We start from the raw sequence: 15630 nt of genomic DNA, 5'->3' as shown, positions 1-15630 counted from the left end.
AGTCATACTTAGTGGAGGATTAAGCTGGTCACTTCTCATTTCTCCTGTTAGTTCTATTTCCTTTGTGAAAGTTGTCGAAAAAAAATGATTTAATAGATTAGCTTTATCCTCATCTTTCTCTATGATTTTGCCTTCCTCACTTTTTATCGGTCCAATATTATCCGATTTAATCCCTTTACTATTTATATACGTAAAGAACAGTTTGGGATTTGATCTACTTTCCCTAGCAATACGTCTCTCTGTTTCCTCCTTCGCTATTTTTATTTGTTTTTTACAGGTTCTCGTTTTTTCCTTGTAACACATTAGTGCCTCCTTACTGTTTTCCTGTTTTAATCTCTTGAATGCCTCTTTTTTGCTATTTAACGCCCCTTTTACGTTCTTGTTCAACCACATTGGTTTCCTCTTATTTCTGGCCCTTTTATTCCCATACGGTATATATCTCTCGCACTGAGTATTCAGAATTCTTTTGAAGGTTTCCCATTTACTATTCGTATTCCTTTAATTAAGAACTTTGTCCCAGTCAATAAGTTGAAGGCTTTCTTTCAGCTGATCAAACTTCGCCCTCCTAAAGTTTAATGTTTTAGTTGTTCCCTTATTGATAACCCTACTGAAGGGCATTTTGAAGTCGATAATATTATGGTCGCTATTACCTAGGTGCCCCCCTATCTGTACCTCAGTTATTCTATCAGGCCTATTAGTCAATATTAAGTCCAACACGGCCTTCCCTCTCGTTGGTTCCTGCACTAGTTGGGAGAGATAATTATCCTTAATATTTGTCAAGAACCTTTTTCCTTTCTGAGATCTACAGGTTTCTGTTTCCCAGTCAATATCCGGGTAGTTGAAATCCCCCATTACAATCACTTCATTATGTTTTGCTACTTTGTCTATTTGTCCTAATAGCAGATTCTCATGGCGGCAATTGTGCAGCCAGGCCATGATCCATGCTGCCCGTGGTTTGGTGACAGGCTCCCTTGAAGTTACTGCTTATTCTCAGTTCCCAGTGGATAGTACAATGCTGTCAATCATAGGATGGGACCGCCCACTGGACTCCTAAGCACAGAAAGTGTAGGATTTAAAGGAATACAATACAAGCTATGCTGAGACTTTTGCTAACCTTTATATAAATCTGCTCCGCTCCCGCTGCTCATACATTTAACATTTTCAAGGTGACCCATTTCTCTTAAGAATCTCTCTTTATAAATGAGTAAGTCTTTCTGCTGGGTAATGTAGTTTCAAGTGTAACACTTGAGGCTGAATTTGCTGTTGCATTGTAGGTATAGATTCAACAAAATGGAGATTTATTTGTCTTGGTTAGTTTTGTGAGCAAATTCTGAAGAACATGAAGTCCACTCTATGGAAGCCAAGGCTGCCCACATCCCTGCCAAATAATTAGATCACGAAATGGGACTCTGCAGGTAAGAAGCAGCTCTTACAATAGATATCATGTGAATCAGATCTCGGATCGTACATTCTTATACGGCCTGGAGCAATGATTTTTATTATGATTAAGAATCAAGTGTTTTTCTTTCCAGCAATCTGTTACAAAACTGATAACACATCATCCGAAAGACATAGGTATGAAACGGTCAATACAGACAATACAATTGGAGGGGGTGGAAAGTGTTAAACACTTCTAGATTTCTTTTGATGTAAATGCAAACTGAGTGTCACGCCATGCTCAAGTCAGAGACACAAAAACAATATTATATCTATATTTCTTGACTTAAAAAGAACCTGTGTGTCATCATTCCCCTTTTCCCACAAAATCTGGTACAACCAGCACTGAATGGATAAGGTAAGATTATCCTGGGACACATCCCCAAATGGTAACACCTACTTGTCAATGTATCATTTTTTTTTTTTTTTAGCAGGAATAACAGATGATGGGTACAAAGTGAAAAAGATACTCCAGAATTATTAGAGGCTATGTAGAAGTATACCCTAAAACATGTGCCAGAAATACAGACTGAATAAGTACGTACATACCGAAATTTGGTGAGAGAATAATTATATTATATTTAATCCAAGTCTCTGATGAAAATTGGACATGTCTCTGTGATTTTGTGTGAACCACTAGGTCCGTGAAAGTTCACGGTCATATGAACTACCCCACAGACCAGGCGTCCCCAACCTGTGGCTTAGCAGCCACATGTGGCTCCCGGGCCTGTGATGGGTAAAAGTGGTTTTAACTGCAGGGTTAAAGTTTGTTCAAAGGGAAGGAACTGGCATTTTAGTACAGATCACAACTCTCTGCCAAGACATAGCACAGGCCGATGTTTTCCACACTTGACCCTCTTGATGGGGATGTAGGGTTTTTCTAGGAGCGTGTGAGACTATTCTTTCCCCCTTCTGCAGAGATCATGCTCAGAATACAGGAGAACTACTTACTTTACACTCTTCATTTCTGTAAATACAGTTCCTCAGAAGATTCATGGTAACTTTTAACTGCTTGCATAAATTCTCCTCCTATAATAGACAAGGAGTAGACATCACTAACAACAATTCTTTCCAGAAAACCATTTAATTTGAAAACCCAATTTCTGTGGTCTCCAATATTCCACTAATTTAAAAGAGCTCTCTGCGCCTAAAGAGTGGGCAACAAGAATCAGCCACTAGCTGCACGATCACAGCCAAGTATGCGTATACATGCACGTATGAGACTTGTAAGTCACTGTCAGCTGGTGGAGAGGAGCTGCCAGGCACCCGCCTGTAGGACTAGTCAATATCAAGGCTAATAAAAATATGGTTTTCTTTGAAACGCCACAAACATACACCGTTGGAATACTACAGCCAGTGGCGGATACATACTGCCTTCGGTCAACGCAGCATGTATCACCTTACATTTAAAGGTTTTGTCCAATTAGACTGATGACCTATCAATAGAACAGGAAAATAGTAGACAGCGTCCAGCAGGTGGTGAAGCTCAAAACATCTTTATTCTGCCACATACAAAATGCTTGAAAAAGACCTGTGATAGGTCAAAACGTTGCATCCAGTGTATGGAAGAATAAAGAGCTGGATGCTGTCTACTATTTTTCTGTGCATGTTCTATCCAAGTGAGTTCCTTGGATTTTGGACCTTGCATCTCTATATGGGAGAATGCCCTGATCTGCTCTTTTGTCCTTTTTAAGAGTGCTGCGAGCTAACCCTACACGTTTACTATGAATAGTAAAGGTCGTCAAAATTAGTCTAGTACTTCTGATAAGTGCCTATTGTACTGAATAGGCACTGCATATAAATATATGTGTGGTCAATACAAAGGACTGAAACATGACTTATTCCTTCCAAACACCATACTAACGACCGTGGGACAGTCATTACGGGTAGAAGAAAGGTGATTCCAGAAGCTAAACAGGAAAGGGTTCTTTACAGTCAGAGCAGTCAGACTGTGGAATGCCCGACACGATATCAGTATTAAAAAGGGCTGGATGATTTCCCTAATACACATAACATTGTGGGTTATAGTTAAATTAGTGACAAAATGTACAATTTGGGGAGAAGGGTTGAACTTGATGGACCTAGGTCTTGATTCAACCTACTGTATGTAACTATGTAGGTTTTGTAGTACCTGGATTCGACACTACACAATGAATGTGGCTGTACAGTGCAGCATCACTATGGAACTTGTAATAGCTAATTGGTAAGTCTGCAGGTGTCACACCCCCACTGATCTGATAAATCATTAATATATTACGACAAGACAACCCCTTTAAGAATAGCAAGACAACCCCTTTAAGAATGGCAAATATTTTTCAGTAAAAAGTGAAGGAAGACCAGGCACATTTGGCATTCAAGGAGAATGTTTAGTGACAAGTCCTGATGAAACTGTAATAATGGCTGTTATGTGGCTTCTCCATAAACCAATATAAGGGGCAAATTAAAAAAAAACAAAATAACAAACATCTATTTCATGCAATTTCTTCATTTTCAAGTCATTTTTACTATTTGATAAAAAATGATCAAGTAGTGGACACACATGTATAGAAAGTAACCACATTATTTATGAACTGCACAAGAGAAGATAAAAAGATGGAACATCTAAACCAGTTATTCAGTCATTAGAGATAAGGGGTCCGGCTTCACAGGTTACCCACTCTCAATCTTGAATATGCTTACTTCCTTTAGTTACTTCCTTCCTCAGGAAGCGTGTCTATTAGTGCTAAGAAAATGCATGCACAAAAATGCACAAGAGTATTTTGTATATGATTTTATAGTCCTACACATACAAAAGACCAGCTGCTGAATGCAAAATCTATGCAGAGAAATTTACTTACACACAATGTCATGGTATTTAAAGACGCACTCCCATGAAACTTTCTATCGACTAAACCTATTGTATGTATACGTAATGTAGTGTAAGTGCATAAATATACTTACTGATTGCCATATTCCTTGGTTTCCAGCGCTGCTCCGATCCTCTTCTCACTCATGTGACTACTATTGTAACTTGCCAGACCACACTAGGTCTATGTGTGACCCAGAAGTCGCTTTTATGGAGCCTCATCCTGACCCCCATAGACTTACAATGTAACAGTGACTTCCAGCTCACACAGAGCGTAGTATGATCTGGCCAGGCGGAAAAGCAGTGACTGAGAAGAGGACTGGAGCAGCGCTGGAAACTGGGGGCGACTGGTGAGTATATTAATGCACCTACACTACATATACATTTATACAGGTTTAGCCAACAAAAAGTTTAATGGAAGCATTTCATTAAAGGGGAACATAGATCAGAAAGACGAGATATAAGAGAGTCTGGAAGTTTCCACTAGAACGGGGACATCTGCACATAGGGGAGTGACTCGACACCTCTGTATTCTGATACAGAATAAACCTCTTCAGCCTTTTAATTACTGAACCCTTTTGAAGACACAAATCAACAACACTGATCACTTGATATGATCACTCTGTCAATACCTTTTTTTTCTGTGAAGATTTTGCTGGTTTTAGTGACTCCAGAGTCAGCTGGGCATGAACATGCTTCATCCTCTCCATGCAGGTATTCAGAAGATGAGCTTCAAGTACAAACAACATAATAAAAAACACAATTCCATAAAACCCTCATAGAGCTGCCTTGCACAACTTCTTTCTCAAAAAGAAAGCCAGGTCTCCTTTTCATTTAACGCACACATGTCAAAACTCTGGCCCGAGGGACAAATCTGGACTGCAGGGTAAGTATATTTGGCCCGCGATGCCAGATGGCCCATTATACTATATGGAGGACTATGTGGGCCCATTATTCTGTATGGAGGACTATGTGGGGTCCATTATTCTGTATGGAGGACTATGTGGGGTCCATTATTCTGTATGGAGGACAATGTGGGGTCCATTATTCTGTATGGAGGACAATGTGGGGGCCATTATTCTGGATGGAGAACAATGTGGGGGCCATTATTCTGGATGGAGGACAATGTGGGGGCCATTATTCTGTATGGAGGACAATGTGGGGCCCATTATACTGTATGGAGGGCTATGTGGGGCCCATTATTCTGTATGGAGGACTATGTGGGGCCCATTATTCTGTATGGAGGACTATGTGGGGCCCATTATTCTGTATGGAGGACTATGTGGGGCCCATTATTCTGTATGGAGGACTATGTGGGGCCCATTATTCTGTATGGAGGACTATGTGGGGCCCATTATTCTGTATGGAGGACTATGTGGGGCCCATTATTCTGTATGGAGGACTATGTGGGGCCCATTATTCTGTATGGAGGACTATGTGGGGCCCATTATTCTGTATAGAGGACTATGTGGGGCCCATTATTCTGTATGGAGGACTATGTGGGGTCCATTATTCTGTATGGAGGACAATGTGGGGCCATTATTCTGTATGGAGGGCTATGTGGGGCCATTATTCTGTATGGAGGGCTATGTGGGGCCATTATTCTGTATGGAGGGCTATGTGGAGCCATTATACTGTATGGAGGGCTATGTGGGGCCCATTATTCTGTATGGAGGACTATGTGGGGCCCATTATTCTGTATGGAGGACTATGTGGGGCCCATTATTCTGTATGGAGGACTATGTGGGGCCCATTATTCTGTATGGAGGACTATGTGGGGCCCATTATTCTGTATGGAGGACTATGTGAGGCCCATTATTCTGTATGAAGGACTATGTGAGGCCCATTATTCTGTATGGAGGACTATGTGGGGCCCATTATTCTGTATGGAGGACTATGTGGGGTCCATTATTCTGTATGGAGGACTATGTGGTGTCCATTATTCTGTATGGAGGACAATGTGGGGCCATTATTCTGTATGGAGGGCTATGTGGAGCCATTATACTGTACGGAGGGCTATGTGGGGCCCATTATTCTGTACGGAGGACTATGTGGGGCCCATTATTCCGTATGGAGGACTATGTGGGGCCCATTATTCTGTATGGAGGACAATGTGGGGCCATTATTCTGTATGGAGGGCTATGTGGAGCCATTATACTGTACGGAGGGCTATGTGGGGCCCATTATTCTGTACGGAGGACTATGTGGGGCCCATTATTCCGTATGGAGGACTATGTGGTGTCCATTATTCTGTATGGAGGACAATGTGGGGCCATTATTCTGTATGGAGGGCTATGTGGAGCCATTATACTGTACGGAGGACTATGTGGGGCCCATTATTCTGTATGGAGGACTATGTGGGGCCCATTATTCCGTATGGAGGACTATGTGGGGCCCATTATTCCGTATGGAGGACTATGTGGGGCCCATTATACCGTATGGAGGACTATGTGGGGCCCATTATTCTGTATGGAGGACTATGTGGGGCCCATTATTCCATATGGAGGACTATGTGGGGCCCATTATACTGTATGGAGGACAATGTGGGGCCCATTATTCTGTATGGAGGACAATGTGGGGTCCATTATTCTGTATGGAGGACTATGTGGGGTCCATTATTCTGTATGGAGGACAATGTGGGGCCATTATTCTGTATGGAGGGCTATATGGGGCCATTATTCTGTATGGAGGGCTATGTGGAGCCATTATACTGTATGGAGGGCTATGTGGGGCCCATTATTCTGTATGGAGGACTATGTGGGGCCCATTATTCTGTATGGAGGACTATGTGGGGCCCATTATTCTGTATGGAGGACTATGTGGGGCCCATTATTCCGTATGGAGGATTATGTGGGGCCCATTATACTGTATGTAGGAGTAGGTGGGCCCATTATACTGTATGGAGGACTATGTGGGGCCATTATACTGTATGCAGGACCATGTGGGGCTTATTATACTGTATGGAGGACTATGTGGGGCTTATTATACTGTATGGAGGACTATGTGGGGCCATTATTATTCATAGAGCACTATGTGGGCCCATTATACTGTATGGAGGAGTAGGTGGGACCATTTTTCTGTATGGCGGGCTATGTGGGACCATTATTGTGTATGGAGGGCTTTGTGGGGCCATTATTCTGTAAGGAGGACTATGTGGGGCCATTATTCTGTTTGGAGGAGTAGGTGGGGCCATTATTCTGTATGAAGCACTAAGTGGGCCCATTATACTGTATGGAGGACTATGTGGGCCCATTATACTGTATGGAGGACTATGTGGGCCCATTATACTGTATGGAGGACTATGTGGGCCCATTATACTGTATGGAGGACTGTGGGGTCCTTTATACTGTGTGGAGGGCTGTGTGTGGATTACAGTTGGGGAATCATACTGTGATGGGATGGATCAACATACTTTGTGGAGGGGGGTTGAGTGGGGGGAGTACAGTAGGGTCATCATACCGTGAATGTGGAAGAATTCATTGTGGGGGCACTTTTGTTTGCATCATAATTTATTTTCTGCATTAGTCAAGTTTTTTTTTATCGTTTGTTATTACTTATTTAAATTAGGCCATTGGGTCATATGCTTTTTACTGCTCTTACATATTAAATTATTCCAATATACGAAGACCAATTAATTTAAATATTTGTGGGACAACCCCTTTAAGTTTGTTTCCATATAAAAGACTCATCGTTATATTTGATAAGGAAAACCTTCAATGGTAGACATTTTTTTTTAATAAATATCAAGGTTGGCCCGTGACTTTGTCCAAGCTTTTAATTTTGGCCCACTGTGTATTTGATTTTGAGACCCCTGATTTAAGGGATGACAGGCTTTCAATTGGCTTTTTGTTCTAAGAAATGTCACAATTTGAGGAAACGGAGCCCATAATTTGTGTTATTATTTTTTAACCACATAAAACATACATTACATTGTCTAATTACAATACTGGACATATTCTGAGAACTGCTCTGCTACAATATGAAGCTTTGTTCTTTTTTCTGAACAGCATGATGTCCTACGCCCTGTGTCTTCACTTTGCATAAGTACTTTCTACATATGGCATCACATATGGCTTTGCATAAGTAGTTTATACATATGGACGTCATAAGAACTAATTCTAGGAATTGCTTCTTTTAAAGGCTTCATTGTAGTACAACACATGTCTTTTTTAGGTGCCTTAGTGGTGCGCCCCAGCTGGAGCCAGAAGTAAACCATGTGAGTTTAGAGACTTGTCTAATAGAATCCATTGTGCAGTATCCAAAAGAACTTGTAAAAGCTCACCTTGTAGACTGTACGCCTGGGCGCTCCTGCTGACGGCCAACAGCAGAATTAAACTATTCCCACAGATCTGTCTGACCGGGTCCTCTGCTGATTTCCCTTCATACATCTACATCAAATATCGAGGTGTTGCATTAAGAAAATATACAAGAAGTTACATCGTTATAGAACCCTACATGTAAACATTTATAAACTGGTTACAAGAACTCCAAAAATTCATCTTGGATTGCAGTCAAACAGTTACAACTGGAAATGCTTAGTGACCAGAGCCAGAAAATATGACTATCCCCCATGTCTGGGACCACAGATCCCTCACTGGGAAGCGGATGAAACTCGCTGCCAACATATGGCAAAGAATTCTCCCACAGCCTAAAGAACATGATTTCCCCTTGTAAGACCACCTGCTTGGCTGTCACTTATGCAAGACGGTGCAAAATCCAATATACACCAGGATACCAGTGTCATATGCCATAGTGCAATGAGAGATGTGAGATTGTAGTTATTGCCTTATAAATGTACGCAAGGAGGTAATATTAATACACTAAGCACTCACCTGTAAAATGATTTTGCACAGGCTACTTCCCATCCTGAGATTTCCATCCAATAATGAAGTGAGTGTTGTGTTAGACTCGTGCGACTCCGGCTGTCGATTTCCTTCTTCTGCTAGAAGAACTGATAGAAATTGCAAGCTGGCCACGCACAGATGCAGGTGCTTTTCGGATAACGCTAAGCATTCAGAAATTGTGTCTAGAGGAACAATATATATATATATATATATATATATATATATATATATATATATATATATATATATATATATATATATATATATATAACATAGAAAATCCACAGGCATCACACAGGAGGTTTGTAGTATACTGCAGAGAATACTGATAATAGAGGTATATGTAATTGGCTCCAATGCTTTCACTAATGGTGGCCAAATGCAAGAAAGGTTTTACAACAAAGAGGTTACTGAATAAAAAATCCATTATCATTAGTGTTGAGCATTCCGATACTGAAATATCGGGTATCGACCGATATTCACGGTATCGGAGTTCCGATGCTGAGTTCCGATACTTTTACAATATCGAATACCGGAATCGGAAGTTCCCATAATGCCTGCGCTCTGCAGTGTCTCTGAAGGATGACAAGCTGGATGGCAGTGCTCAGCTTACTGTACTTGTCATTTAGTGTAAAGGATTTATTAAAAAAAACAATAGTGTTTTCAAGCACCGTCTCTTTAAAAAAGCCGGCCGGCAATTCAGCAGCGGTACCCGACAATTTAGAATAGAGTATCACACATAGATTAGATAGATAGAAACATGTCAGTCACATATATAAGAAGTACAGTGACAGTGTTGATTACTGTACTTGTCATTTAGTGTAAAGGATTTATTTAAAAAAAAAAAAATTGGCGTGGGGTTCCCCGTAATTTTAGTCTCTAGCGGAGGTTAAGCAGACGGCTGGGGCAGATGTTTGAAGCCTGGGAAGGGGGTAATACCCACAGAGCTTCCCATACTACTAATATCAGCCCCCAGCTGAATACCTAGCCTTTACTAGCTATTAAACTGGGGGACCCCCAAAAAAATGACGTGGGGTCCCCCCTATTTTAATAGCTAGCAAAGGCTAGGCAGACAGCTGAGGGCTGATATTAATAGCTCAGGAAGGGTGCCATGAATATTGGCCCCCTCCCTGGCTAGAAACACCAGCCGTCAGCCGCCCCAGAAATGGCGCATCCATAGGATGCGCCAATTCTGGCACTTAGCCTCGCTCTTCCCACTGCCCTGTAGCGGTGGCAGTGGGGTAATAGGGTTGGGGTTGATGTCAGCTTATAATGCCAGCTGACATCAAGCCCAGGTTAGTAATGGAGAGGCGTCTATAAGACACCCCCATTACTAACCCCATAGTCAAAGTTAAAAAAAAAAACACAACACCCAGAATAAAGTCCTTTAATTGAAATAAAGACACAATTCTTTATTGTTCTAAATTAAACCATACTTACCATCACGCCCATTCCAGCTGAAGCCAACGATCTCCTGCAATAAAAGTAAAATAATAAAGCAACATCATCCTTACCTTTCCATGGTTCCCACGACAGCTTCAGCTCTGCTACATCGAGATGACAGGCTGGATAGCAGCAGAAAGCTGCCATCCAGCCTGTCATCCCGCAGACACTGAGCAGCGCAGGCATGCTTGCGCTCCTCAGTGTCTCGCTGTGACGGCATCCAGATGAGCCGAGTTCATGTCCAATGAACTCGGCTCACCTCATGCACGTCACTGACAGCGTGGGAAAATTCTCCTGCACTCAGCGCTTCAGCGTGAGAGTTCTCCCACGCTGTCAGTGACGTACATGAGGTGAGCTGAGTTCATTGGACATGAGCTCACCTCATGCACGTCACTGACAGCGTGGGAAAATTCTCACGCTGAAGCGCTGAATGCAGGAGAATTTTCCCACGCTGTCAGTGACGTATATGAGGTGAGCTGAGTTCATTGGACATGAACTCACCTCATGTACGTCACTGACAGCGTGGGAAAATTCTCACGCTGAAGCGCTGAGTGCAGGAGAATTTTCCCACGCTGTCAGTGACGTGCATGAGGTGAGCCGAGTTCATTGGACATGACCTCGGCTCATCTGGATGCCGTCACAGCGAGACACTGAGGAGCGCAAGCATGCCTGCGCTTCTCAGTGTCTGCGGGATGACAGGCTGGATGGCAGCTTTCTTCTGCGGTCCAGCCTGTCATCTCGATTTAGCAGAGCTGGAGCTGTCCTGGGAACCATGGATAGGTAAGGATGATGTTGCTTTATTATTTTTCTTTTATTGCAGGAGATCGTTGGCTTCAGCTGGAATGGGCGTGATGGTAAGTATGGTTTAATTTAGAACAATAAAGAATTGTGTGCTTATTTCAATTAAAGAACTTTATTCTGGGTGTTTGTGTTTTTTTTTTTAACTTTGACTATGGGGTTAGTAATGGGGGTGTCTTATAGACGCCTCTCCATTACTAACCTGGGCTTGATGTCAGCTGGCATTATAAGCTGACATCAACTCCAGCCCTATTACCCCACTGCCACCGCTACAGGGCAGTGGGAAGAGCGAGGCTAAGTGCCAGAATTGGCGCATCCTATGGATGCGCCATTTCTGGGGCGGCTGACGGCTGGTGTTTCTAGCCTGGGAGGGGGCCAATATTCAAGGCACCCTTCCTGGGCTATTAATATCAGCCCCCAGCTGTCTGCCTAGCCTTTGCTAGCTATTAAAATTGGGGGGACTGCAAGTCATTTTTTTGGGGGGTCTCCCATTTTAATAGCTAGTAAAGGCTAGGTATTCAGCTGATATTAGTAGCCTGGGAAGCTCCGTGGGAATTAGCCCCTTCCCAGGCTTCAAACATCTGCCCCAGCCGTCTGCTTAACCTCCGCTAGAGACTAAAATTACGGGGAACCCCACGTCAATTTTTTTTTTAATAAATCCTTTATTTTAACACTAAATGACAAGTAAAGTAAGCAACACTGTCACTGTACTTCTTATATATGTGACTGACATGTTTCTATCTAATCTATGTGTGATGCTCTATCTTTCTGTTCAAAATTGTCGGGTACCTCTGCTGAATTGCCGGCCGGCTTTTTTAAAGAGACTGTGCACGAAAACACTACTATTTTTTTAAATAAATCCTTTACACTAAATGACAAGTACAGTAAGCAACACTGTCCCTGTACTTCTTATATATGTGGCTGACATGTTTCTATCTATCTAATCTATATGTGAAGCTCTATTCTTTCTGTTCTAAATTGTCGGGTACCGGTGTATGCCGCTGATGAATTGCCGGCTTTTCATGTTTTACTGTGAGCACTGTTTCCATCGATTTGGGAAACCACCTCCCCCAATACATTCTACATTATTGTTAGTTGTTTTCCTTCATGTAGAATTAACCTACAAGGAAAGAAAGGGTTTATTTTCATTCCGATATTTGTGTCCCATTGACTTGCATTGGTTTCCGGTATCGGAATCGGCGATATCCGATACTTTTTGAGTATCGGCCCGATCCAATCCGATCCGATATTTCCTGATATCGGAAGGTATCGCTCAACACTAATTATCATACATGATCGACAGGTGGGACCTCCACCGATCATTAGAAGGGGAGTAATGAACTCAAGCTTCCTTTTCAACAGAAGACCACACGGAGAAGGGGATTGAACTAAGCGGGGTTTGAGCACCCACCATGCTGCTCTATTCAATGTCTACAGGACAAAACCCGCAGAGAGCCTGGCTCCGCTATCTCTAGCAGCAGGCTGCGTGCGTGACTGGCGTTCCATCCTAGCTGCTAATCACTACAGTTGTGCAGCGGAGGAACGGAGGCCTGGGATCCTCGTTCTAGTGACCAGCAATTATACATTTATCACTTAGCCTGTCAATGATCAAGTTAAAACGAGTGTATAAAAAATCATATCATTCATAATGTCATCCAGGTATTCGATTTTTACATCCTTGTGGCATCCGATTTTATACATCAACATTTTAAAAAGTATAAGCAGTCTCTGTATTATAAATAGATACAGGTGCATCTCACTAAATTAGAAAATCATCAAAAAGTTAATTTATTTCAGCTCTTCAATACAAAAAGTGAAACTCATATTATATAGAGACATTACAAACAGAGTGATCTATTTCAAGTGTTTATTTCTGTTAATGTTGATGATTATGGCTTACAGCCAATGAAAACACACAAGTCATTATTTCAGTAAATTAAAATAATTAACAAAAAACACCTGCAAAGGCTTCCTAAGCGTTTAGAAAGGTCCCTTAGTCTGTTTCAGTAGGCTCCACAATCATGGGGAAGACTGCTGACTTGACAGATGTCCAGAAGGCAGTCATTGACACACTCCACAAGGTCCCAGAGTTCCAATTTATTTGGAAATCAAAGTCCCAGAGTCTGGAGGAAGAGTGGAGAGGCACACAATCCAAGCTGCTTGAGGTCTAGTGTGAAGTTTCCACAATCAGTGATGGTTTGGGGAGCCATGTCATCTGCTGGTGTAGGTCCACTGTGTTTTTTCAAGACCAAAGTCAGCGCAGCCATCTACCAGGAAATTTTAGAGCACTTCATGCTTCCCTCTACCGACAAGCTTTTTGGAGATGGAAATTTCATTCTCCAGCAGGACTTGGCACCTGTCCACACTGCCAACAGTAGCAATACCTGGTTTAAAAACAACAGTATCACTGTGCTTGATTGGCCAGCAAACTCGCCTGACCTTAACCTCATAATGGGGTATTGTCAAGAGGAAGATGAGAGACACCAAACCCAGCAATGCAGAGGAGCTGAAGGCTGCTATCAAAGCAATCTGGGCTTCCATAACACCTCAGCAGTGCCACAGGCTGATCGCCTCTATGCCACGCCACATTGATGCAGTAATTGATGCAAAAGGAGCCCCAACCAAGTATTGAGTGCATTTACTGAACATACATTTCAGTAGGCCAACATTTTGAAATTTAAAAACATTTTTCAAACTGTTGTTATAAAGTATTCTAATTTAATGAGATAATGACTTTTGTGTTTTCATTGGCTGTAAGCCATAATCATCAACATTAACAGAAATAAACCCTTGAAATAGATCACTCTGTTTGTAATGACTATATAATATATGAGTTTCACTTTTTGTATTGAAGAGCTGAAATAAATTAACTTTTTGATGATATTTTAATTTAGTGAGATGCACCTGTAAAGGCCCCGTCACACTAAGCGACGCTACAGCGATCCAGACAACGATATGACCTGTCACGGATCGTTGCTGCGTCGCTATGTGGTCGCTGTTGAGATGTCAAACAGTCAGATCTTCCCAACGACGCAGCAGCGATGCAGCGACCCCTAACGAGCTGTATAACGATGCAACGCAAATGCACGCCTATGTGTTTCTGTGTCTGAGTCGTCAACAAGGTCGTTGGTAAGGTGTCAAACACACCGATGCATGCTACCCAGCGGGACCTCAACGATCAAAGAAATGTCCAGATCATTCCGACACAACCAGCGATCTTACAGCAGGGGCCTGGTCGCTGCTAAGTGCCAAACGTAGCAAGATAGCTACTGAGGTCGCTGTTGCGTCACAAAACTTGTGACTCAGCAGCGATCTGGCTCAGTGTGACGGGGGCTTAAGTTCTGTAGCTCTGATAGTAACCTAAAATATGTATGCAAATTGGAACAGGGCTGGGGAAGAAAAAAAAAATCTCAGTTATCTCACCGTTGACCACTCTGGCCATCCCTCTGCTCGATGCCCGCCACCCGGTTATTTTGTCCCCGCTTTCAGGCGCACTGCATCTAAAGCCTCTTCACTACAGGCCAGGACTTATAGCTGTGTCCACGTGTTGGAGGTTATTGCTTGTCTTAAGGTCATGGAAATAAACGTTGCGACCGTATAACGTGCAGTGACCTCTAGGCTGTAGATGCGGTTGTAAGTCTTGGAGAAATAGCACACAATGGTGGAAAGAAAAGGTCTGGATGGCAGGCAGTGGGGCAGCCAGAGAGGCGAGTATTTTATATATATTTTTTAACCAATACACACATCGCCATCCGATGCCCTTCTTTTCCTGTTGGCCAGGACGTCTCGCTGTGTCTAGGCCAGAGCTTACTGTGCGTCATAAGGTGGTGATGATGATGTGACAGTATGATGTGCAGAAAGATCCGGTCTAGACACGGACGGGGGTCCTGGTCTATAGTGCAGAGGCCGGAGATGCGGCATGAGACAGCATAAAGAAGAGGACTGGACGGCAGCCGGATGGGAGTATATTAGTGGTTTCTTTTGTTGAACTTCAGACACTCGTAACGAGGGATGGTACATAAGTTGGGGACTACCTGCACATCATCAATACAGTTTTCTATAGTAATAATGGAAATATATCTGTAATAAATGGATCCGTATGTGAATGCAGACAATTCGGAGCTTTGCATATAAAAAAGATAAATGTAAACGATATAAAAGTACAAGACAGAATATTAACCAGCACAGAATATTAGATCTGAAAATTATATTGTGTTCAGTAGGTGGATGGATACTTAGTAATCACATGGAATTTATTACCTA

At 42.4% G+C, this 15630-nt stretch overlaps 1 protein-coding gene across 6 annotated transcripts in view; it reads right to left on the bottom strand.

Annotated features, from left to right (window-relative positions):
• RTTN (rotatin) overlaps window positions 1-15630 on the bottom strand; it is a 308992-nt gene that overhangs the window by 19616 nt on the left and 273746 nt on the right. For 5 of the 6 annotated variants that reach the window (XM_073678960.1, XM_073678959.1, XM_073678958.1 and 2 more), the window contains exons 41-44: window positions 9115-9308; window positions 8565-8670; window positions 4915-5012; window positions 2389-2466 (exon numbers count right to left, since the gene is read on the bottom strand). In XM_073678960.1, coding sequence (XP_073535061.1) covers window positions 2389-2466; window positions 4915-5012; window positions 8565-8670; window positions 9115-9308 — 476 coding nt within the window. The remainder of the gene's footprint in view (window positions 1-2388; window positions 2467-4914; window positions 5013-8564; window positions 8671-9114; window positions 9309-15630) is intronic. The other variant, XM_073678963.1, reaches the window with a different exon arrangement.

Source organism: Phyllobates terribilis, unplaced genomic scaffold, assembly GCF_046119375.1.
Source record: "Phyllobates terribilis strain yellow unplaced genomic scaffold, ASM4611937v1 Scaffold_4__5_contigs__length_816908805, whole genome shotgun sequence".
Classification (NCBI taxonomy): Eukaryota; Metazoa; Chordata; class Amphibia; order Anura; family Dendrobatidae; genus Phyllobates; species Phyllobates terribilis.
This window is presented reverse-complemented; position numbering and strand designations above follow the sequence as displayed.